The sequence below is a fragment of the Leptosomus discolor genome, chromosome 8 (genome assembly GCF_034619465.1).
Source record: "Leptosomus discolor isolate bLepDis1 chromosome 8, bLepDis1.hap2, whole genome shotgun sequence".
NCBI lineage: Eukaryota > Metazoa > Chordata > Aves > Leptosomiformes > Leptosomidae > Leptosomus > Leptosomus discolor.
In genome coordinates, this window is record NC_141398.1 from 51,028,206 (window position 1) to 51,053,496 (window position 25,291).

At 42.0% G+C, this 25,291-nt stretch overlaps 2 protein-coding genes across 9 annotated transcripts; both read left to right on the plus strand.

The window, feature by feature from the left end:
* Positions 1-576: 576 nt before the first annotated feature.
* Positions 577-19,269, plus strand: LSM14A (LSM14A mRNA processing body assembly factor). 8 transcript variants are annotated; one of them, XM_009954917.2, is made up of 10 exons: positions 577-929; positions 8,999-9,162; positions 10,557-10,689; positions 11,764-11,886; positions 13,745-13,921; positions 14,229-14,291; positions 15,048-15,227; positions 16,745-16,916; positions 17,798-18,026; positions 19,203-19,269. In XM_009954917.2, the coding sequence occupies exons 1-10, from the start codon at positions 809-811 to the stop codon at positions 19,224-19,226; spliced, it is 1,386 nt and encodes a 461-aa protein (XP_009953219.1). In that variant the 5' UTR covers positions 577-808; the 3' UTR covers positions 19,227-19,269. The 8 variants fall into 8 exon arrangements, with proteins under 8 accessions (XP_009953219.1, XP_086325753.1, XP_086325754.1 ...); XM_086469627.1 differs by having other exon boundaries at positions 15,054-15,227; XM_086469628.1 differs by having other exon boundaries at positions 10,593-10,689.
* Positions 19,270-21,298: 2,029 nt separating this feature from the next.
* SS18L2 (SS18 like 2) lies at positions 21,299-23,261 on the plus strand. The gene is made up of 3 exons (XM_086469354.1): positions 21,299-21,367; positions 21,525-21,601; positions 22,424-23,261. The coding sequence occupies exons 1-3, from the start codon at positions 21,299-21,301 to the stop codon at positions 22,509-22,511; spliced, it is 234 nt and encodes a 77-aa protein (XP_086325480.1). The 3' UTR covers positions 22,512-23,261.
* Positions 23,262-25,291: the final 2,030 nt, after the last annotated feature.

The following is a 25,291-nucleotide window of genomic DNA, read 5'->3' on the forward strand; positions in this document are numbered from 1 at the left end:
CAACTACCTCAGCACTCTGCCAACTGAGTAAAACGGAATGCCCCTTGAAATACGAACTACATCGAGTTATCATCTAGGCTTTTGCAGCTCCCCACGTGCCTAGATTCTAAATTGCTTATTAAGGATCACAATAGTTTTGCATTCAAAGACAAGTGGCTCGTCCTTTCTCAGAAAACCCCGAAAACCCCGAATCACTGAACCTACTTTCACATCCCCCAGTGTTCACAGGTTACGCCAGGGGCGGGGGTTTCCAAGCTGCAACCTCAAACTCCTGGCGCGCTGGGCGGGAGCCGGGGGGCCGCAGGCCCCGCACACCACCCTAGGCCAGGCAGGGAAAGCGCGACGAGGCACAGCCGAGCCCGAGCCATCGTGCGAGCCCCGCCGCCGGCGGTACGCCGCGCTCCACACGGGAGGCGGGAGAGCCGGAGGGTTCAGGGGTTCCAGGCCGCTAAATTACATTCCCGGGCGGCCCAAATGGGCGCCCCCCGCCCCGCCCCGCCGGCTCTCGCGAGATCACCTCCGCTCCCGGCATCCATTTCGCGCTGGAGAGGGGGGGGTGGGGGGGGCAGCTCGGAGGGAAGATGAAGGCGGCGGCCATGTTGGGAGCTTCAGGACGCTTTTGGTGCGGGGTGTGCTGAGGGAGTCTGCGCAGGGAGAGCCGTCGCTGGGGGATCGGCGCAAGGTCGGGCTCGAAGCGGGAGGAGTAGAGCGCCTACTACGACTCTGAGCCGGGCTTGTTTAGTTGCTTGTGCCCAGCTTCAGGAGCGCTCGGCAGGGGAGGAGGGGGGGTGTCCCTGACCGAGGAACCATGAGCGGGGGGACGCCCTACATCGGGAGCAAGATCAGCCTGATCTCCAAGGCCGAGATCCGCTATGAAGGGATCTTGTACACCATCGACACCGAAAACTCCACTGTGGCGCTGGCCAAGGGTAAGGACCTGGCGCAGTAGAGGACTGGGCCCTGGCGGCCCAGCGACGCCTCGGGGAGAGGGCGGGAGGGGAGCGGGACCGCGGTGCGTGCGGCGGCTTAGGGAGCGTTGGGGGCCCGTCGGGGATCGAGCAAAAACCTGAAACCGCGGCGGAGTCGTCCGTGGCGTTGTGGAGGCCCTGGGTGCGAGGGGAAGGCCTACCCCCTCCGAGGGCCAAGCAGCAGCTGCGAGGGGGCTTGGCGGAGCTTTGGGAAGAGCCCGCGTAGTTTCGGCCGGAGGCGCGTCCTCCCGCCATTCTCCCCGATGGAGCGGCTGCGGCGGGGTTGTGGCGACCCGCGGCGCTTCGCGGCGGAGGTGGAAGTGAGCAAGGGGCTGGGAGAGCGGCGGCGCGACAGCGCTGCGGAGGCCCCTGCTCCCGCCGCGCGGGCTGCTCCCCGCTGCGGGGAGGGGTGGCGAAAGCTCCGGGCGGCCGCGGCGAAAGGGAGCTAGGAACGTTACCTAGTTAGGGGCTGCACAAAGGAGTCCTGAATAGAGTAAAAGCATGAAGCCCTTCGCGGTGAAGTGCTTCAGAAGGGAGTAGGAGGCTGGAGAGAGGATTTCTTTGCATCGTAAGAATTCCAGACCTGCAGGGTACAGGGCCGCGGACGGCTGAACTCTTTTGCATCCTGGGGTAGGAGACAACTCGGGTCTAAAGGGGATTATCGACAAAGAAGGCTGATCGTGAGCTCTTCGTTTCGAAGGTAGCTGTATGGCACTGTATAAATCGAAATTGAGTACAGGCATTAGTGTGTGAATGTATTGACCAGAGAATATGTATGTATATGAAAGTTAGGAGGATGTTTACTGAGAGTCAGAGATTGTGGAGTAAAAAGGATCTTTAAAACTGGCCATCCGAAGAACTTTCGCTGTTTCTCGCACATGATAATGGCTCTTAAAGCAAGTATATTGGCCATGGCAGCGAATGTATAATAGTCAGGTAAAACATTAAGTCAAAATTTTTAATAACTTCTTTGTAATAGTTTCTGAAAAACCCAGTGGTATTTTACTTTACACTTCTTGACTCTGTAAAGTCTTGCTAAATAATCTGAATGCATATATAAAAGTAGAGAGTTTATCCAGCCATTAGGTAAGGGGAAAAATTGTTCCTTGTATAAATTAAATATTTGGGACTGAGAGCATGCTGAACATCAGTTCCTGTTTGATATGGTAGGCTTAACATTCTAGCATGATGACAGTCTGTTACGTTTTGCATAGTTGGTGTGTATAATAGTTGGTCTGTGATACACGGAGTTGATGCTGTGTAGCAGTTTGTTTGTTTTCATCTCACATTGGCGTTTGTGGTAATTCTTGTTTGTGTGTCTTGTCACTTTAAGGCCCGCTTCTTCCCCCCTCCTCACCCCAACAATCATTGTTTAAGAAATAGATTGCTTTGTTTTGTAAATTCTTATATGTATACTTCAAAACACCTTATAGTATGTTTAGTCCCAGGCTTACATGGTTCATTTATGGGACATTTAGCTTTTGTGATGTGATTCTTACTCACCTCTAAAGTAGCCTTTAGGTTAAATTACCTTGCTGGAATTGCATTATCTGTTTAAAAGGACAGCTAATATTTGCTTATGAGAGAAAGATGAGCACTGTGATTAAAAATCAATGTTTAGAAATTCCAGTTGCATGCTGTGGTTGTTAAGGTTTGTACGAAAGCACATACAAGAATCCCATCTTGGAGGAGCTTGTGATACTCTTGCACTAAATTAGACAGATTTGTTGCTGACCAAGCCGATTCTGCATGACTTCTCAAGAGTGGTTAAGTCATGTTATGGCATAGCTGCCAAAGTGTACGTATTTAAGATAGATCGGACTGCAGTTACAAATCTGATATACTTGTTCCCTTAGCTCTCATCAGAAATGTAAATCTAAACCATTAAATTTGCTTTAATAAAACTGGGCTTAGTTAGCTGAAGAATGTGTGTTTTGTAATACAGTGTCATGATTCAGAAGAAAATAAATCAGTATTTCTAGGCTGCCTGGAACCAAAAATCTTGAAATTAACCTGGAAGCTGATAACAACCCTATTAGACTGTAAAACAGTTCACTGTGCTCGGGAACAAAATGCTCAACTCTCCAGTATTCACGTTTCTGAATAAATGATTCAGAATAGTAAACTATTCTGACATTGAGTATAAAGGTAAAACACTTAGGAGATGTACTGATATGCGCTACTGGTCATGTGAATTATGATCTACCTGGAAACTATGTTTATGAGTAAACAAATATGCTAATTAGAGCTAAATAACGTATTCATGTTTCTGAATAAATGAAGGCCTGGGTCATGTGAATGTGGTATGATAGCACATACGTGAGGTGACAAGTGTGGTTAACTATGGCCAGGTCTGTATGTGAAAGAAGCAGATCTTCCTTCTGTTAACTGTCTGTAACTGTAAATATGTTGGTAGGGTAATAGTTATCTATTCTTCCTGTGATGAGTCAAACCACAACTGTTTACCATAGATCTTTACCGCAAATGTCAAATTTTCTGCCAGAAAGACAAGGCGGGGGGGGGGTGGGGGGGTGGGAGCCCCAAAAGATGACTCTATGTTTTCAGTTGCTCTGCTGTGTCGCTGGCTTCATGTGACTGTTACCTGGGTTGAGTGCAGGGCAGCTTATCATTATTAATTTCCTAACTGAAGTCGCTGATTGTGACATAAAGTGCAAAAGTAGAGGTAGAATTTGTTCTTGAATAACTATAGATTTGCCTAACAGTAGGACTTAATGTGGGTAAGCCAAGTCTGAGAGACTTATCTCAGGCTGAAGTCTGATAATAATCTCATGAAGTTGTACATGTGGAATGCCTTCCTTTATCTCAAATCTTCTGGGGTTTTAGACAGAAATAAGATTTTGGGGTTGCTAACAGGGGACTGATTGTAGTCTTCAGTTACTGCGGAGCAATCTCCTATAGTTCTCTAATCAGCATTTTATTTACAAAGCTGTGATCCTTTCACTAGTGAAAGTTGTGGCCTCTGTCTCACAAGTTAGAGGAACATACCAACTGTTGAAATATTGAGCATAACATTTTTATCCTAAGCTGGAGTCTGATAAGGGACAGTGATGCATCCTTTCACAAAGTGTTAAAGTGCATTGTGACTTAAATAACAGGGAAGACTCCCATATATATTAGATTCCAAATATTAAGATATACAAGTGTTTGAGGGTTATTTTCTTTGGATTGCCATCTTTTCAGAGCTGGTGTTTGGAACCAAAAAACACCCACTCTTATTGTCAAGTTTCACGTTAAATTAACTTGGAATGTTCTTCTGGTTCATACTTTTAAATCATAGTTAAATTTTTTAAACATTGTTAAGGCCAACCAGTTTAAGAATAGAGTGTTTGCAGGTCCTGGTTAGGAGTAAAATTTTCTTGCTGTAAAGTGATTGCTGCCCTACCTGGGGCAGTTACAGTATAATCATGATGGATTGTGGTTGATCTTACATGTTGCGGCATTAAAAACTGGATGTGATCTTCATGCTGGTGATACGTAATGTCTTTCTATTTCAAGGCACCGATTTAGAGAGATGTATTTTTAATGTAGGTAAGCTGTGTAAGAGCAACCATATTGGGTCAGAAGAGGCTTCGTTCCCTGCCAACAGTAGGGAATCCTTAGGCATATGAGTATAAGAAAGAGAAAATTATGTACTGTCTCTCTGGTATAGTGTATCAGTTTTCACTTATCAGCTGTTGGACTATTGAGAGTTGTATTTGGAACTATTATAATTAGTAGATATTAATCAAATAGCTTTCAGTCATTTAGGAAATAGTTAAACTTCTGGCATTTTGAACCATCTGTGATAGTGTTTTCTGTAGTCTAATTGACACACAAAAGAGAAAATTTCGCTTTCTTTCAGACTTTTATGCAATATTAATTGGGTGAAAGACTCAGAAATGTAGACAGAAGAAAGTTAAATTCTTGTGAAGACTTGAGCATTCAGGGGTGGGAGCAGGAAAGGAATGGGTTAAGTTTCTATCAAGTTATTTTTTAGTCAGTTAAGCGACATGCTCCTTCCATGTCTTGAGGTTTAGGGCACATTTGCCAAACCAACACTGTGCAGAATGTGTCACAACACAAAACTCCTCTTGTCAAAGCCTACTCCTGGCTACTTCTCTCCTGTCCATCTCCCTATTAACTCACCACCCCTAGTAAGGGAATGCGGACTGAATTAATTGTTCTGAAGGTATGAGCCTGCCACAAGCTGTCTCCTTCACGTTAACACTCTTTCTGTAATGTGGTGTGCAGGCATCGAAGCATGTTTACAGGGAAATTTGTGATGTTTTGAAGAGAGATGGCAATTAAAATTACTTGTTTTGGTAGTGGTACACGGTCTCGGTTGTCATGCTTCTCATGGGTGCCTTAAGAGTGGGGAAAAACTGGTTTCTCTGTGTGTATGCTACATATGAAGTAAGGCTGGTAAGATTGTGTCAGTGCTACATACAGAGACTTAACTACATATTTGCAATAATTCACGTTATATGGGAACAATCCTCTTTTGCTAGTGGAATATGTAGCTTGGCTTCTGATTAACAGTATTTTTCTGTGTTAATCGACAGGTGATCGTTTCTGTTAACTCACAGGAGAAGTTGCAGTGTTATCCTTGCATGCTATAGTAGTGTAATATAGAATATGCACTAAAATACAGTGTAGTAGTAACATTGAAGCCATTCAAAATCTGTACAAAAATTTGCTCACAGCAGTTTAATATGAAATTGGTGGAACTATTTGGGCATCAAGTCACATACATGAATCCTGTTAGGCTCAACAGCATTAGTTTCTTCCTAGCTAGCTACTTAATTGTGTGTGTTTGCACTGACAAAAAATGTTGGCTTTTAATATGCCATGGTTGCCTTCTTGTTTGCAAGTCCCTAAGCCAGTTTAGCCAATTTTTTTTTTTTTTTTTAAAAAAAAAAAAAAGGCAACAACAAAAAAGCCCACCTTAAATTGACAAGGTGGGATTAAATGGATTTGCCATAGTCCTGGTAAGTGTAAGATTGTTACCTTTCATGTGCTCATTTTCATTTCCTCTCACTCTTCAGTATTTTGCTATATATGAACCACTGCACCTGAAGGAAGGATGTAGTCTGAGGAAATAACCCAAGAGACAGAGCTGGATAGAGCTCTGACTGCTGCTGCTCCCATACCTTGTCTTTCTGATACTCTGGCACCATAGCATTTCTGATTATGCAAAACTATGGTAAAAACTATTTCTTTCTAAAACCCTGTTGTACTGGCCACCTTTAATATTAGACTTTTTACTTTAATGAACTCAGATTATGTTAAATCCTAATCCAAGCTAGGAAAGAAGAAGCTGTAAAGATGGCTATTGCTTTGCAAAATGCTAAAACTAACATTCAGCTCTGTGTTGCACTACTATCTGAAGGACCTACTTGGGCTAGACACTGGAATACCGTAAAGTAGCCCTTGTCCTAAACTGCTTTCTTGGATTGCACATGCAGTTCTGGTTCCTTGCTTTAGAAGGAAATTGGACTGGGGGATGGTTATTTTTGTTGCTTTGGGGTGAGAGGGGAACAGTGAAGCCCAAATCAGAGGGGTTTGCTTGCCCCTCTCCAGCAAGAGCTAATCTTCATTGAATTAAATGGTCTTTATATTTTGCAGAAAGTTGCACTAGAACTGGTTTGGTTTGAGGCAGGGAAGAGGTAAAGAAAAAACCCAAACTCTTATAGCAACTCTTAATGTATTTTATTGCAAAACCATTGATGACCTTATCAGTGCCTTGATCTAGTTGCATAGACAGCTGAATCTCTTAAAGATTAATTCCAGTTTTTGGTATTGAAAATACTTTCTTTTGAAGTTTTTGTTATTTTATGATAGGGAGAAAGGAAGATTATTTTTGATGTACAGTAAAATCCCTTTACCTCTTTTAAGGTGTCTTTAGATGAAAGTTAGGTTTTTCACTTTGTTTTGAACTGGTTTAGAATGGAGGAAGGTAATGGCCGAGTGTTAAAACTGTTCCTGTACGTGTCACATGGTGTTGGTGTTGATAGTAAAATACTTATCCATGCAGTGTGGCTCTTACTTAAGTACTTTCAAAGCAGATTTCTTACATAGTTCATCAGGGTTTCTTGACTCTATGTAAAGGGGAGAAAAGATCCCCTAGTTTACTACCCTTTTTTGTGGTGTTGCTACTCTTTAGTTCCTTCACTTCAGCTAGAAAGTGAAATACTTCAGTAACTTACTGCTCACTCTCTGGCCATTTTTGTGCACCTTTGTAGACGAAATGGCTACTAGAGCAACCATTTCAATATGGAATAGGGAGAACCAATACAAAATCAACTTTGGTTTTACTTACCAAGACAGCAGGTCAAATGATGGAATGAAGGGCCAAGTTAATTTATTAGTTGTCTAATGGAGTATAGGATGGCCAGACAGTGAAGGTAAAGGAAGAAAAGAAGCCATTTATCTTGTAACAAAGATTGAAATTTATTTAACAGTGTAACAACCTTTTTTATAGTGCTCGCGTTTTGTAGTACCATTCAGAGCGGGCTTTCAGATGCACAGAAATAGAAAAGTTGATTAAATTCAGCTCAGTAGATTATATAAATGTGAAAAAAATAGTCATAACCACTTGATGTTATTTTTCGTTGTAGCATGGAGTTGATCTCCTTACCCTGGAATTATGCTTCTCGAAAAGATTTGTAATACTTGGCTGATAAGCTCTGTTTAATGCAGTACTAGAAGAATCAACAGTGTTAGAAGATGGTTGGTGCAGCCTGAGAAAGGACTCAGTATCACTTTATACAGCTCTACAGGAAACTCTGCTTTTCTTGACTAATGGTTTTATGGCTGCAAATAAGTGCCTAATGATGTCTCCAAATTGTTGATGCATCTGAAAATGAAGGGAAAACCAAATCTGGTAAATTAAAGCAAAATATGGATGTTTTCTCAGCATAGCCTGTAGTACCTTACAAGGCAAACAAAACATCTTAAAAGGCTAGAGTAAAGACAGTCATGATGGATTGTTAAAGCTGCTGCAAGTTGATATTCAGCAGAATATGGTTTTCGTGGATTGGGTTTTTTTCTTCTCTGGTTTCAATTCATTGTTTAGTTTTTGCTTCCAAAACTCTAGCTCTTGGAGACGTATCTCCAGATATTTTTTTGTTTGCTTCACGTTATATTCATCTAGGGCTGGCAGTCTTAAGGTAAGGAGAAGTTTTTGAGAGGGTAGTGAAAGTAAAGTGATGCTAGCCATATGCAGTGCTAGTGATTATATGTAGTGCAAAGGGGAAAGCGTGATAAGTGTCATCAGTCTGCAATCTGAAAACTATTGGAATTCAGCTAAGTACATACAGATAAATTTAATGTTTTGGTATGCTGCATGCTATGCAGGCCTACTTAGGAACATAGTTACGCCCCAGTGAGTTTACTTGGTTTGACAGAGATCACATGAACCTTACACCAGCAAGAGGAATACATTTTGCCTAGTGAAAATTGTACATATATACCACAGAATTCCTAGTTTTTATTTAAATCTTGATTCAGACCTTGAATCTATTGATAAATACTTTGCTTTTGGTAAATTTTAATATTCTAGTTTCTAGTAGCGTTAGCTTTTTTTTTTAATTTGCAAGTGCGGAGTATGAAGTGTGTAAACTCATGTAGTCTTTGATTCGCAGGACTGACTTACCGGCCTTTGTTGGTGTTCCTGTTGCTGTAATGTCCAGCAAGTGTTAACTTAGCAAAAAGCTGCTTTGCTGCTTCCCCTTATCCTCTCAAAACAGTCGAAATATTCAACATGTGAGTGATAGTGTAAGTGATGTCTCGGTAAGGAATGGAAGAAGTGTCTTTCTGCTTGATTTTTAGCTGAAATTTGTAAGATCAAATTACTTGTTTGCATCTGAGCAATTGATAATGGCGAAGAATATGCTGCCTATTTAATTAGGTTTTTTGCTCAACAAAATTTTGTTCTTTTTGTTTAAAGCTGCTGGTCTCTGCAGTATATATGAAACATTTAGTTGAATGTGGGATGTTTTGAATTTTTTTCTCCCTTTCCAATTTTGCAGTTCGCTCCTTTGGTACAGAAGATAGACCAACTGATAGACCTATACCACCTCGTGATGAAGTCTTTGAGTATATTATATTCCGAGGCAGCGACATTAAAGACCTAACTGTCTGCGAGCCACCAAAGCCTCAGTGTTCTTTGCCACAGGACCCTGCTATTGTTCAGGTAAGTCAAAATACATTTTTAGATGTTTGTTGCTGAAGGTATAGCCTGGTAGTTTTACGTGCGCTCTGGGTGTTTAAAAATTAAAGTGTTTGTTGCTGTAAAGTTCACAACCCAATGTAGAGAACTCTGGAAAGATTTTCCTCTTGTGAATCATGTCTTTAACTGTGAAAATAGAGGTTGAAAACCAACTCTAGCACAATGCGCTGGATATCAAAGCTGACAGTTTTTCAAAAACAACTACTGACTTTTGGTAGACCTTGATGTGTTTTTTTTGCAAGGTGCTTGGCTTAGGAGGACACATATGCAAGACTTCTTGGGAAGATCAGACTTGATAGAAGTCAAATGGAGTAGATGCTGAAACTGCTCCAAGTCATTAGTAATTTTTGGTTTGGTTTGGTTTGGTTTGGATTTTAAGGTTAGACTTTTTTTGCTGACTAATTTTAAAAGTGTTTCATCTAACTATGTGTTTCTAAAAAGGCTTCATACTAAAGGGCAGTTATTTGAAAAGGGCATCCTTGGTTGCTGAAGGGAAAGCAACTTACAACTTGAAGCCTTCAGGGTTAATTAATCTGTTGTTTCATAGTAAATGGATGGACAGAGATCGTTATTTTTTGACCTCTGAAATTTGTTGGCTTATTGGTTGCACTTGTGGGGTGTCTTAAAATCATCCCTGAGAGCAAGACGAAAGTTCTTGGTTCAAATGGAACTTGGTAATTCCGTATAAGTGTTTACTTTTCTAATGTTTAGCTATTTCATAAGATAAAATTCTTGATATTTCCTTACAAAATACCCTTGCAATCCTCTTAAGGTCTTTTGCTAAATTTGATGCAACTCCTTCTGTCAGTGGTACTTGAGAGCTGTGAAATTGCATTACTGTTAACCCAAATAACAGTAATAACCCCACCCTCCTCCAGTGTGTTGTCTTTCATTGTTCGTGTGGGTTTTGAAACTTCAGGGAAAAAGATACGACGTTTTCCAGGTTTGCCAACAGAAGCTTATACACGTTTGACAAAAGTATCTGAGGTTCTAGGGAAAAGACAGCACAATTTTGTGGTACCATTTTCACAAGTTTGGGATACTGGAAGGATAAAAGTGCTTTCTAAACTGTATACGTGCTTGTGAAAATGGTTTTTGCTAACTGTTGTCTCTTTTGAGTTTTCATGCATAATTTGTTATTTTTGTACTGTCTTTGCTTCTGTGTTAAAGCAGTTACGTTCTTGATATTAAAAGAAGCAACGATGTGAATGTTAAGGTCTTGTATACATATTAGCCACAGTGGTGGTGTTAGGGTAAATTTAACAAATAGTTTTAGAGTTTCTGCATTTCTTGTCTGGCAGAACTATTTCCTACATTTTGTGTAAACATGAATTTCTACAAATGTGTTTTGTCTTTAGTCGTCACTAGGATCTTCAACTACATCTTCATTCCAGTCTGTGGGGTCCTATGGTCCTTTTGGCAGAATGCCTGCATACAGCCAGTTTAGCCCAAGCCCGCTGGTGGGGCAGCAGTTTGGCGCTGTTGGAGTTGGTATGTTCTTTTTTTTTTTTTTTAATTTGGTATTTTCCCGGTAAGTGAAGTTGCATGTGTGTGCATAGACAGTAATCAGTGCTTATAATTCCATCAACATGTTATCCTGAGGGCAGATCTGAAGTCTTCAATCTATGTCAGTCCCACAGTTTAGCTAAAAAATAGAGTTTTTCATAGTCTTTGCAGCTCAAATCAAAACAATTCCGATAGAGGACTAAACACCCTATTTCAGAGGGACTGGAAAGGTTCCTGTATTTGTAAATTCATTCTGTTTCGTATATATTCATTACATTCCTCATGTATTCGTCACATTTCACAAGTGATAGAGGCAGCTCTTCCCCAAAAGCCCCGCAGCTGTGCTGTCAACATTTGGTATCCCAGGTTGGCCAGGTTGTGTGGGCCTTAACCAAGAGTTTGGATTATTCAGCAGTCCATGTGCCAGCGCAGTGCTCCAGCCGTTCAGGAGGTGTTAGCTTACCATGGAATACATGCTTGAAGTATTTGTGAGCTGCACAGGTTAGTTGCTCCTTTATACTGCAGATGCTTTTTGAGACTTGCCAAGCAACTTTTGTTCCTCCCTTAAAGTTTTTTACTTTACCTTTAGTTTTTCACAGAGGAAGTTGCATTCTTGTAACTGCTATGGTGTCAGTGTCACTCCTGGTACTGGAAGTGTTAGCCATGTGAAAGGAGGCTGTAGAACTGGCTGTAACTTGGTACTGGTTAATAAGATGCGGCAGTGCTATTTTTGTTTGAAAGATGTTAAGTGGAAATATATACTGATAACATACTAATGTATGTGAGATGCTGTCATGCGTATGCTATGTTAATACTCGTGATACTAAAGTTAGCAGTGCTCTTTTATTTATTTCTTTTAAATAGAAAGCATTAAGATACTACAGTCTTACCAACTTACTATGAATACATACATTAAACTTAAAGCATATGGGAAGGGCAGACTTACGTGTATTCTAGAATAACTGCCCAATATAGCTTCACTAATCATTTAGTGCTAATTTAAAAATAAATACAGAAAAAAGTAAACCAGGTTTTACAACTGTTACATTTCTTTCAAAGCAGGAGGTTCTTTAACATCTTTTGGAACAGACTCTTCAGCCAGTGCTAGCATGTCCCAAAGCACTGCAGTTGGTTCTGCATTTACAACAGATGCTAGATCACTAAAAACACAGATGTCTCAAGGTAAATCTTTTGAATAACTCTTTGATCTTTTTTGACCAATTGTGCCTCCATGATTTAGGTGGTTGCCAGAAATACTAACCAAACAACTGAGTTCTGTCATGAAAACACTTGGTATTAAAACCAGAAAGTGCTGAGAGGCTTTTTACTTGCTCTTTAAACGGGTTTTCCTACATCCTGGTGTGCTGTATAGGTAACTCTTAGCAACACATTTATTGTTATCCTTAAAGCTTCTGTAATGAGAGTAGGACTGTTTCAGTTGAATAATGTTAGCAAATAGGTGCATATGGAAATTCAATATCGAGTTTTATTGATAGTGTGATAAAACTCAAGATACATCATGGTGATTGAATTGTGAAGTCCTTCAGCCAACAATTTTAAAGTCTTTATTTCTAATGGTATTTTTTTGTTAATGTATATTTGCATAAATAATATGAACAGCAGACCTGATTGCCTGTAGAGATAGTGACATGACAGTTAAGTCAACTTAATAGTAATGGAAAGTACATGGGTAGTGTGTTTAATGTTGGAAAAAGAAAGTAGGAGCAAAATGGAAAATCTTGATGCTTTTTGAGTGGCAAAGAAAAAAGAAACTAAATGTTGAGCACCTTCACCCTCACTTTTTATGCAAATGTGTTGAGATTGCTCATCAAAATCCAAAAGACATTAATCCTGCTTTTCCATTTTTCATTGCCGCAGTAAAAGTGTGTGCTAAGATATATTCCTAACACTATTTTCACATTTATGCAGTTGCATTAAAAGTCAAAACACTTCAATTAGAGCAAACAAGTTTTTTCTAAATTCTAGTTGAGGTTTGTATAGCAATTAGGACAGCTTTCTAGGATTAGTTGAGTGGATTACCAAAAATAGGTTCTACTTTGTTGCATTAGTTGAAGGGAGGGAAAAAGTATGCTGAGCGTTTACTACTTCTCTGTTGAAAGAGTGGTGTGGTTTTCTGTAGATGAAATTAAAACCTGTGTGATTCTTGGACTTAATGCATGACATACATTCCAGATGAACATACATTCTGCCACAGAATTTCCTGTAGGGACCAACAAGCTTTTTTCTGCCTGTGTTTACTTTTAAAAATATTTGTCATCTTTATAGGTTTCAAGTGTGGTGTGGTTGGCTTTGGGGTTTGGTTTTGGTTGTGTGTTGTTTTTTCTTCTTTTCTGGTGTTTATTTTTTTTTTATGGGTATGACATTATTCTTTTATTTTGCTTACTGGGACTTGAGTCTTACTCTGATTTCTTAGTAGATTTAACTGTATGGTGTCATAAACTTGTCTGGCTGGATCCATTGTCTCCAGTCTAAATGTGCTTCTGGCTCCAGTCACTCATGCTGCAAATTGAAATATATGAACAGCACTTTGTGGGGAAGCTTTCATAGCTCCTTCATCTGCCTTATGCCTGGCACTAGCCATCACTGTTCATTTATTTTGTGGTGATCATACAACAGAGTGCACTAGATGAAGTGAAATTTCAGTATCATAACTGTATCTCTGCCTTTGGGAGCAGTCACTTTCCACTTGGCTGTCCAGGGAGGCAGAAAGGGTGTTTTACCTCCAATCGATCAAAAAATTTCATTCCACAGCTAAATGCACATCATGGACGGGTTGGTAGGGATTAATTGTCCTACCCATTTTTTTCTTTTAGACTGGGGGAAGGGAAATTGCTAAGTATCCTTCATTCTGGATTAGTGGATCTGAGGGTGCAGAAATATTTATTTCTTCTTTGGACACAGCTGTCTTGACTGGTAAGGCAGATAAATCTGTCAGTCTAGATTGGTTGAGACCGGTAACTCAAATTTGTAGATGAGAAATAACGCTTGGGGTTTTGTTTTTGTTTTGTCTTTTTCCCAGGCCGTTCAAGCCCTCAGATAGATCATTTGAGAAGGAGCCCCACCATGGAACAAGCAGTACAAACAGCTTCGGCCCACTTGCCTGCTCCAGCACCAGTTGGGAGGAGGAGTCCTGTACCAGCCAGACCTTTGGTGTCTGCTAGCCAGAAGTCATTAGAGAATCAAGAGCACAGACGAGGTAGCTTTGGATAATTTTTATACAGTTTATTTTCTTCCGTAAACATACGAAGTGCTCTTTCTAAGGGTAACGTGTAGGAATTTTACTGCTGTCCATTACGGGTAGACTGGCCAGCAGAGACTTGGATTATATATTTTTCTTTTTAAAGTCAAGCTTTTTTTTTTTTTTTCTTTTGTGAGTTAAACTTGTGGTTTACTTTATAGGTTTGGATTATTTTTTTTTTATCTGAACTATATAACTATATGCAAAAGTATGATCAAAAAAACCTAATTGGATAAACAAATAATTTTTTTATTTCTGACTTTAGCTGAAGCACACAAGCTTTCAAGATCAGAAAATGAACTCAGAAATGAAAACAAACGTCAAATTGGTAAATCTTGTTTTGAGAAATAACTACCGTTGTTTTCAGACTTCATTAAGTTTTTTTTTTTTAAAAAGTCTGCCAAAATACAACATTGTGTATAGTTTGCGAAGTGCCAGGACTTTTTCTGACGCCTAGAAATCTTCCAGTTCAGGTTAGAGTAATAAAGGATGTAGAAAGCTTTCACACAATTGTTTCTAGTGGGTAGCAGTAACTCTGCATTGGGTCAGAATAATACAAGTACAAAAAGTCCACAACATTAAAGAGAAAAGTCTCTTCTGGTTGCTCTATATTAAGCAATTTGAATAGAAATGCAAAACCAAGCAGCATTCATGGATTCATAAACACAACAGCATGAAATAAAACCTGCTGCCTTTCTACGAAAATACTTGACTGAAAAGCCATTAGCATTTTAACTCTCCTTCTGAAAGCTTTTAATGACTTCTAGAATGTCTTTTAGTACCCAGGTTTAGTAACTTGTGCTTTCTGTGTCACTGCTGTAATTCTTGTAAGTGAATTTACAAATTACAAGCTGCTCTGGCAGCACTTTTAACGACAGAAGTGCAGGAAGAGGGTGCATGAAGTCCCCACCAGTTAACCCAGGTATTAAAACAAACAAACAAACAAAACACAATCCAAAAAAAAAAAATCCCAAAAAAAACCACCCAAACAAACTAAAATGAAAAAACACACCCCAAAAAACCACCCACCCTCAAAGAAAAGCAATCCACAAAACGAAACCAAACAGAATTTCCCTCTTTTCAGTTCCAGGTGGACCTTCAGCACGGAGAGGCCGTGGGGGTCACAGAGGGGGCCGAGGAAGATTTGGTATTAGGAGGGATGGTCCAATGAAGTTTGAGAAGGATTTTGACTTTGAAAGTGCAAATGCACAATTCAACAAGGAAGAAATTGATAGAGAATTTCATAATAAACTTAAACTAAAAGGTAAATCAATTTTTGCTTTAGATTTGAGCGTGGAAAAACTGTGTCTTGCTGGTTTAACCCTACCTTGAAGAACAGCTTTTAAAAGGTATATCCTGCTAAGTCTGGTTTGCAGTCATTACAAAATCAATAAGCAAGTAAACTGGGATCATGTATTTAATTAAACACTTTGGTCAGTATTTGAGTTTTGAAGGAATTTTAACTAGCAAATACCATCCATCATGTTGTAACAAGTCTGTTGGTTAAAAATGCAGATTACTTGAGCCGAAGTTCCAATAGTGGGAGTTTACTTTTGAGTTGTGGAAAAGATGCAAAAAAAGAAAAAAAGAAAATTATGTTTTCAATTATGAATAGAACAAAAGCAGTCACAGAAACATGAGTTTGGGATCAGAACTTTGCTGGAGGAGGCACAAGAGTTTCAGTTTGAGAAAGTTTCTAGCATTTCTTTGCTTTTACCCTTTTCCAAAGAAACATGGGAGTAGTTCATACTGGCAGCGCTTTTGTTTTCTTTTCTAGCAGGCTTCTGTTTTAATTACCTCATTCCCTTGTGACCAGCCACCTGTTCGTGACACTGCTGCTACTATTTTTGGACAAAATTGTTACAGGTTAAAATAGGGAGTTCCCCATTTCAGTAAATGGTTGGCTAAAAGCTGGAAAACAAAAGATGAGAATAAATGGTCAGATTTCAGTATAGAGAAAAACCACCAGTCGAGTCCCATAGGATTTGTTTTCTGGTGCTTGCCTCTTTTTCTGGATCATTTTTAAATGAATTGACAGTTTGCTGTTCGTACTATTTTTTTCAGAACAATAAAGAGGAAAGGGGAAGCTAACTATGAAGAGCTGTAGCAATATTTTATGGGACACTGGTAATTTTTGTGTGTGGGTGTTGTAGAAAGGTCGAGCTGGTTATCTGAAGTGTATGCTCAGCATCGTGAGATTTAAGCTGTAAGCATTCGGGAATGAGACTTGAAGATCATAATAGCTGGTTCTGTTGAATCGTCAGCTTCCTTTTTGGTGCCAGTCAAAACAGTGGGTTGAACTTCAGTCGTTATTAGGAAAGAAGTGTATTGTTCAGTCAGTTCATGGCACAATATCTGCAATGCTGGCCCTGTATCTCAGAGGAGATAATAGCAAAGCCAGAAGACAACGGAGAATGGCAAGAGGGATGTGCAAAAACCTGGGATGGCTTTTGTGAGGAGTGACCAAGTGAGGATTTAAGTCTGGGAAGGAGGTAGCTAGGAGATCAGAAAACAGATGGCTGTCGGATCCATTCTACCTAGGGTTTTTTTGTTAATTAACCCCCCCGAGAATATAGAGGATATCAAACCTCCAGGCAGCAGCACCAAAACATCCTAATTTATGTGTCAAATTATTTGACTTCCACGTTCTGGTTGGGGGGGGGGGTGGGGTGTATTTTTGAGGATTCAGTATAGTTTGTGTGTGTCTATCTAGGAACAAGTTAACAGTGCTGTTTTGTTTAGTGTGATGGTCTGGAAGGCTTCTGCTTACTTTTTTTCTAGAAGATAAACTTGAGAAACCAGAGAAGCCTATAAACGGAGAAGACAAGGGTGACTCAGGTGTTGATACCCAAAACAGCGAAGGGAATGCGGATGAGGAAGATCCGCTTGGACCCAACTGTTACTATGACAAAACCAAATCCTTCTTTGATAACATCTCCTGTGATGACAATAGGTATGGCCTGCAAGGGGAGGCTTGTGAGTCTGCTTCATGCCTGTTTGTGCCGTAAGGTAGCATCAGCCCTGCTCGTTACAACCAGCTCTGAATCGACGGCGAGTAAAGCTTATTTCCGCATGCAGCGGGCAAAGATAAAACGGGAATAGGAAGCACAAAATGTCTTTGTAGGCCAGTGCAATACGGTAACAGGAAGATGGTTTTAAATGTTGGTTTAGACCCTGTCTCTGGAACTTAGTGTCTCCTTTGCAGGTTGACTAAAGTGGGTTGTATTGCTTTGTTTGGCTGCTAAATTACCAGTTCATTTAAATCGATTATGACCGTGCTTTGGTGATGGTTTCTGAGCCGATTACGTAACCGTCCTGGCCAGTAGTGCCATTTGAATGAGAAGGCAGCATTTCAGGAAAATTAGAGCTTATCTTTTGCGGTTGCCTCTTTATTAGAGACGATGATGTGGATTGCTGACCTATTTTGAATTATGGGATGGGGGGGATTGTTTGGCTGTACTGACAGCTAGATAAAATAACATTTGTAGCTGCGAACCCTCGCTTTCTCTTTCTTACTTTAAATTGCAGACAACTTTTGTATATTTATTTTATTGTATGATGCTGTGTGCAGAGGATACAGGCGGTGTCCTACATGGGAAACTCTTACAGCAATATTAATATATAATTAAATGATACTGTGACGTATCCCTTTCTGTTGAGTTAAATGAAGTGTGGCAGACACTGAGATTCTTGCAGAAAGGATAATGTAGAGACTTCCAGTGTGATTAATGTATCATTTTTTGTTTTGTGGGCTTTGTGGCAATTGTAACTAAGCCAAGCAATCTTCCTTCTCAAGTGTGTTTTAAAACAATCCTTGTTCCTTTTGTGTGGCAGAGAACGGCGACCTACCTGGGCCGAGGAGAGGAGATTAAATGCCGAGACCTTTGGAATACCACTGCGTCCCAATCGTGGCCGTGGAGGGTACAGAGGCAGAGGGGGGATTGGCTTCCGAGGTGGAAGAGGACGAGGAGGTGGAAGAGGTGGCTTCACTGCCCCCCGAGGATTTCGTGGTGGATTCAGAGGAGGTCGTGGAGGCAGGGAGTTTGCTGACTTTGAATATAGGGTAAAAAATATGTTTACTCTTACTATGACCTGATCCACTGCTCTTGGAAACTAGTAGTAAAAAACCTCCTGATTTTAGACTGATGTTGAACTAGAATTTCTTGAATAGTGTTTTGCAGGTACTCTGAGTTACTTACTTGAAAGTCCATTAGTGCTGAAATTTTAGGTACATAGCAGCATTTCACTGCCGCCAGCAACCAAAACTAAAGGCTACCTTTCTTCACATGCCCTAAATACTTGTTCTGTGGCTGGAATGCTAAAAAGCAGAATCTTCCTTCAGAGTAGTTTTGCAGCGCTATTAAGACGTCCATTTCTCTGTTCCCTGTCGAAGACCTTAACTCCTTCTTCCCACCAGCCATTCAGAGGGTTGGTTGTCAGCCCCAGCTGGTCAAGTGACGTATTCTGTGCTGGCGGTGTCTGGGGTGCACTTCCTTTTTCGTGGAAACAGTGCAAGGTCTCCTCTCTGAGGAAGCCCGTTGATCATAGAGATCATCTAAATCAGCAGAGCTCAGCTGCTTGCAAAGCCAAAACCTTAACTTCAGCGCAAGCCAGTTTTCTTGGCATTAAGTGTGTAAATCCAACGTGAGCGCTGGCTTGTTCGGGAACAGAGCTGGTACTGGTGTAGAGCCAGCAACAAACGCGGTTAACCAGACTGGTGCAAGTGAGTGTGGGCTTTTAGAGCGCTGACTGGGACAGAAGGACTTTTTCTGGTAGTTTACTGCGTGAGCAGTTAGAGTTTTGGAACACAAAATCTTTGTTTTCTTTTTGAAGATTTAAATATTTTTAATTTTAAAAATGGGAGGGACACTTTTTTTTTAGTGATGGAAGATTTCTGACTGTCTCTCAGTTACTCCTGCATTAGTTTGCAACAGTTAGTCCTGTGACGTAAAGAGATTGTCAGTAGCTGAGCATGAATTGACCTGAGGGGCTGAAGATCAGAGATGTGGATTTCCGAGTGCAGGAATTTCACGGCCTTCCTGACACGTCGGAGGTGGTGCAAAGACGGTGGCTGCGTACCCCGCATCCAGCCGCGCTGGCTCCCCTAATTGCCGGGGAGGTGGCCTTCCTGCCCTCCCGACGGCGGGAGCTGGGAGCGGCCATCGCAGCGCGTCCTCTCCCAGGACGGAGCCGTGGGTTTGGTTTTGCACCATTAATGTTCTGCTGTTGTTCCCTCTAGAAAGACAACAAAGTTGCCGCATAGTCTCCACGAAAGCCGAAGCCGGGCGAACGTCTAGATCTTCTTGATCCAGAGAATTAGTTTCAGTCTCTGCAAAGAATGAAGTTAATTTGCTGTATACTTGTCACCAGCACTGGGATTTAACTATTTAATTTCAAAGGGGTGTAATGCAGTTACTTTTGAAAAATGGCCATCTTTGAAAACAGTCGAGCATTAAATATATTTGAGACAGAAGGATAAGTAATTTCTTATGTATAGTTAATTATAAAGCAGTACTTCGATGGAGTTTAAGTATTTTTTCATCACTGAAAGGATTTTTCTTATTACTAAACTGTATTTGATAATTGCTTCAAGTTGTAAGGACAATTGTATGCAGAAGGCCGTCGATACTGTGAGTGTTTTGATCCACTGAAGGTTGTTTTTTGGAAATCCTGTAATAGCCCTTTTGAGATAGTTGTACTTTTATCAACCGGGGTGCTGGATGGTAGAAAACTTGCTTTGTCAGCCACATCTGTACACACAGTAAATACTGTTTCTTAGGCAAAGGAAACTTTTTATATAGTTGTAAAATTCCATTATATCCCATTGCCAAAGAAACATTACAAACTTTGTATAGCTGTATAAAAAGCAACTAATTTTTTAAAGAATAAACATTTTTAAGTCGGCAAACATACTGTGTTATTGCAAAAGTTGATATGCTGAAGAACACTGAATTAGTTGGGGTTTTTTCCTTTAGCAGCTTTTTGGGCTTAAATGTTTGATTTTATATTTGGACTATACTGAATATTTGAAGATGTTCTTCCATTAGATGAAACTGGATACACTCTTCACTTCTCTTGCAAGAATTTGATTTTGTAGTTTCTGGCGTATCACAGGATTTGACCAAATTAAGGAGGTATTTTCAAATAAGGAGAAAGGAAATTTTTCGTATGTCAAAATTTGCAATTAATTTTACTTAGTGATAAATATTAACTTTTTTTTAATAACGGACCAGGCACACGAGTTTGTGATTCTCCTGGAACGCCTGGGACAACAGTCTGTCTCCATTTGTCAATTCTTGAAATGTTAACTTTGTTGTAATACCTGTAGACATGAGCAATTTACAGAATCCTTAGTGTTTGAAGTTGTTTGCATTTTGATAGACCATAGCGTGGAGACATTAAGACTCTGGTTCTGAGACCGTGAAGTCACAAATGACAGAGCACGGACTTTTTGCCAATTCTGAATGACTAGTTACAACTTTTTGATATGCTGAAATAGAAACCTGGTCATTTGTGTCTGTGTATGTATATGAAGGCCACAGGAATAAAGGGATCCAAAGATTAAAACATTTTCATCTAATTTGCTGATTTTTCTTTCTTTTGTTTTACTTTATCTTCGAAATGTTCAGTGGTGATAAAGATGTGGAAAACTGCACTGTTGGAAAATCGGGATATTTAAAAGTGGTTGATAGAAGCTTAATTTTATAACTTTTGTATAGCACTACAGGGAAGTATTTTGTAATGGGTTTCCTTCCTGCAGTCACGTGTTTGGCACCCGTAGGCGCTGGGTCCCCCCGCTCGCTCCCGGTGTTGCATGTTACCGCAGCTGAGCGGCCCCGGGGGCCGGGGCTGGAGGCCGGTGCCGCGGCGGGCGCTGCGGGGCCTCCCGGGCTGCTTTGAACGCGGCGGGCTGATGGTACCGGCGGCGGGCTGGGCGCGGCCCCGCACCGGGCGGGGGGCTGCCTGCAGGGTTCCGTGGGCCGCGGGCGTGAGGGCTTCTCTTTTTTTGTTTTAAACCCGAATAAACTGTTCAACACAACCAGCCTTTCGAGTTATGTCCTGCGAGCGGGGGTGCGGCTGCTGCCGGAGCGGGAGGGGGGGGCCCTGCCCCGCGGGCCGCTGCCGGTGGGGGAAGGCCGGCCCGCCCCTCCCCCCGCTCCGGGGCCGGTCGGCGGGAGCAGCCGCGGCGCGTGGGGCGGGGCGGGGCGGGGCGGGGGGACCCTCCCTCCAGCGGGGCTGAGGCGTGCGCGAGCAGCCCCTGGGGAGCCAATCGGAGCCTGCGGAGGGCGGGGCCGCCGCTTCCCGTCAGCCCTTGCGCGGGGCGGCGGCGCGGGCATGTCGGTGGCGTTCGTGCCCGAGCGGCTGCGGGGGAAGGCGGAGGTGAACCAGGAGACGCTGCAGCGGGTGAGCGCGGGCGTGAGGGCGGCGGCGGTGGCGGTGGCACAGGACCTCCCGGCTCGGCTGAGGGGGAGCCGGCTCTGCCCGGCGCGGCCTTGGCGGGGGGCGGTAGCGCTGGCGGCGGGCGCGAGGCGGGCGGTGACGGCGCGCTCCTGTGCCCTAGTTGCTGGAGGAGAACGACCAGCTGATCCGGTGCATCGTGGAGTACCAGAGCAAGGGCCGGGCCACCGACTGCGTGCAGTAAGTGAGCGCCCGCGGGGGCTGGGGCGCGGCGGCGGTGGCGGGCTGCGACCCTGCGCGAGGACCGGCCCGGGGAACGCCGAGAGCCTCGGGGCCGCCGGGTGCCCGACGAGAGCGAGGCGGTTCCTGCTCGCTGGAGCTTTCCTGCCGCCGCGGGGAAAATGCGGCTGGGCTTCTCCAGAGGCTCCCCGGAATTACTTTCACCGATCTGAAACGCAAACCCGCCCCTGCCCAGGACGGATCCGATGCCGGTTCCTTTTTGTCGGGGTTTTTGGTCCGTGTCGGTAGGAAAACCGGCGTTGCCGGGCAGGCCTTCCCCCCGCCGCGGTGCGTGTCGAACACCGGGGGGGTTCTTGCTGAAGGGGAGGGGAGCCCGCCCGCGGCTCTGCGGCAGTCCTGCGCCCAGACCTGCGGCCCCCGGCCAGGGGCGGACAGGCGAGGCCGGGAGCGCCTGCTGGGCCTGCAGGCTCAGGCCGGCCCGGCGGCGGTGCTCTCCCGTCCCCTGCCCCGGCTGCCGCCTTGCAGCGCTGCCGCTTTCCGGTGTTGAGCACACACCGATCGAGCCTAACGTGCACGGTTACTGTCCGAGCTGGTCACTAGCACACGCCCGGTTAGAGTGCAGTTCAGCGTAGCGTACGGGGCTTTAGGGCAAGAACAGATATGGAAAGGTGTTTGCCCTGATTTATTATTATTATTTTCATAGTTTGCTGTTTCTTTCCCTAACAGTGAATATTGATTGGATTACAAAAAAGCGACTACTAAAGCGTGGGTAGTTTGCTAGAAAAGAACAAATTTCCCAGATGTTGTTTCTTCCTCTTACAGGTACCAGCATATCCTGCATAGAAACCTCATTTATTTAGCTACAATTGCTGATGCGACACCACCCAGCACGCAGAAGACCGCGGACTGACTGTGCACCCCTGGACACAAGCAGTGAGGCTTTAAGAATCGATAGAAATACTTAGTTTAGAGTCCCACTTTGGGAGCTGAGAAGGTGCAGTCTTGAAAGGCAGGTAAAAAGTCATCCACACTTTTAAGTTTAAAAAGGTGAATGTAGTTTTTGAGGTAATACGAGGCTTTTTCCCCGTTACCATAAGCAGAACTTAAGAGTGATAATTATCATGCTCCCATTTTCCCTTCTGAAAAACTCCATGTAGCTCTGAAAAGAGCCTGGTTGTCAGGCCCGCGCTACCAGAGATGCCTTTGGAGGCCACTTGCAGTCTCGTTGAAGTGGAGACTGTTTCATGACTGAGGTAATATGTATGTTAAGAGGGCAAGCACTGAGCTAGGTCTCTTCTCTTTACTGCTGACATGACAAAGTCAGACATACATTGCCATATATATACAAGCAGAGACTGTTTTGTCTCTCGGATCACAGGAATTGTGCTTAACAAACTAAAGATGTTCTTTGTAAATTATATTCTGGATTAATGTAACATGTAACAAAGGAGCAGCTCAGTGAGTCAGCGAAATAGAAATGTTAACTGTTGTAGGAAAGACGGGACTACTGTGTGACTTGGAGCCATTAAGTACATGGGAGAAATCAAGCCTTTGTTTCAGTGAGGGAAGGCTGTGTGCTTGCCCTAGTTGTGTCAAGACTTTTCCTTTTGGCTTTAAATGCTCTGTACTGCAGGCTGTAAACAAGTAAATTCTTGCATAATCAAAATGGATTCATGTGGTTCCTGGGTATTTGTCAGCATTGAAGGTCAGCTGCACGCTTGGGTGCTCTTGTCCAGAAGCAGCAGAGCTCACTTGCACACGGGGCGCAGGGGCACAATTAACAGGAGCTGAACTAACTGCGCTGATCATAGCTCTGTTTACTTTTTGCTCACTCCCATCGAAATTACTCCACGATTGCTACAAATTTAAGTAACTTGGTTTTGGCAAGGTTCACCTGCCCTGCCCCTTCAAAGGCAGCGCTGAGGCAGTTCGGTATCGTGCCCTCCTGGAAGGAGTAGTCTTAAAGATGCTTCAGAGGGTGCAGTGCGTAAAGTTGGGTTTGATACGAGGAGTCAGTAAGTAGGCAGTTGACAATTTTCAAACTGTTAAATAATCCCATGTTAATGAAATAAGACCTTTGTTTACAAACCAAAGTTACAGTTTAAGGTGCTGCTCAGTTTCAGCAAGGTGCATATTTTAAACAGGTATGACCTATTAAATGTGTATCTTTAATAAAGCAAATAGTTTACTTTTACAGAAGCTTTAAAATACAAAATGTACAGTTCCAGTTCAGGAGCATGAGCTATTCACAAGAAGCACTGCAATAAGGGTAAGTTAACTAAGCACCAAACCCTTGCACTTGGCAGTGTAAGTGAAGTTTAATGGCAAGACTCATTTGCCAAGTGCAACAATTCTTAAAATGACCAGTGTTCAGAACAATCGGAAGCAGAGGACAGAGTAGCACCTACGTGGTCGATATGCAGACAAACTTTGTTTTTGTAACTCGCTTATGTAGGTCCAGAAACTTGCCAGCATTTGTAATTATGAATTAACTGCAAAAACTATAGCAATAATTTTGGCACTTGTTAGAAAAAGTTCAAAATTAAGTGTTTTCATTAACTTCCATTTGGTCTTAGTACGAATAACCAGTAAGTACAACCAAATTTAGCATTTAATATTAGATCTAAGTGACAAGATTTAGGAAACTCAAAACCATTCATCAAGTTAAATAACCACTAACATTTTCAGCAGAGGGTTTTCAAAATTATAGTAGTACAGACCATTAACAATTTACAGACAGAAGCCACACTGATTGTGCAAAGCACAGTACTGTAAAAAGTCTTATGTACAGCAAACAAATCTTTGTAAACATGGTAAGTATGAAGTTTCAGAAAACATGGTGACAATATCATAAATACAGGCAACATTGGCATCCTCAAACAGCACAAAAGGTAACAATCTGGGCCTGCAAATACAGCCCGTCACCATACAAACAAAAAAGGTGGATGGGTTTTAAATACCCAAATGTTTAATAGTTTTAGTGTTGCGTATACTTCATATATATATATATAATGTATTTATTTTTTGGTATCTTTAGATATAGATGTACTTAGTTTGTAAAAACAAAAACAACAAATGTGCTTTATCTTCATTGAAAAATTATGTCGTTAGAACTAATAACCCATTTTACTAGTAGTTAACATATTAGAATGATATGACTTAAGAAAAATACAAAAATAAGATTAATACTGTCAAAACTCTTATACCAGAAAATATTGTGGTTTTTAGACTCTTTCAAAGATGAAATATGAAAATTTAAATAAGCTCTAACTATATAAAGAATCTTCTGTAATCTCAGTTAATATACAGTGGGATAGCTATACATATATTTACCATTGTTCTTCAATTTTTAAGCACCAGTCACTCTCCCGGATCCACTTTGGTTGGAAGATTATTCCTAATTCCACAGGTTCACTTAATGGCACGTATTGACTGCAAATAATTACTTTATCCTTTTAAAAAAAATAATGTTTTTTAACTAACTGCTACCCCACGTTTCAGTTTAGTATTTTCTGAGCCAGCTCACAATTTTTAATCACCTGTAGCATCTGAAATAAGACTTTAAATATATGCAAGTAGTCTTTTAGGCTATATTTTCACACACTTAAGGAGCACTGTGTGGATAATGCCTTTGGCCAAATGAAGCAGTAAAAAACGTTGTGTTTATTTGAAACCCAGTGTCGTATTATC

Excerpts from the sequence above, each read along its gene's own strand:
- LSM14A (XM_009954917.2), top strand. The coding sequence starts at position 809 with ATGAGCGGGGGGACGCCCTACATCGGGAGCAAGATCAGCCTGATCTCC. Across the intron at positions 930-8,998 it reads CACTGTGGCGCTGGCCAAGG|TTCGCTCCTTTGGTACAGAA; the intron begins GTAAGGACCTGG and ends CCAATTTTGCAG. Across the intron at positions 13,922-14,228 it reads GAATCAAGAGCACAGACGAG|CTGAAGCACACAAGCTTTCA; the intron begins GTAGCTTTGGAT and ends TTCTGACTTTAG.
- SS18L2 (XM_086469354.1), top strand. The coding sequence starts at position 21,299 with ATGTCGGTGGCGTTCGTGCCCGAGCGGCTGCGGGGGAAGGCGGAGGTG. Across the intron at positions 21,368-21,524 it reads ACCAGGAGACGCTGCAGCGG|TTGCTGGAGGAGAACGACCA; the intron begins GTGAGCGCGGGC and ends CCTGTGCCCTAG. Across the intron at positions 21,602-22,423 it reads CGGGCCACCGACTGCGTGCA|GTACCAGCATATCCTGCATA; the intron begins GTAAGTGAGCGC and ends TTCCTCTTACAG.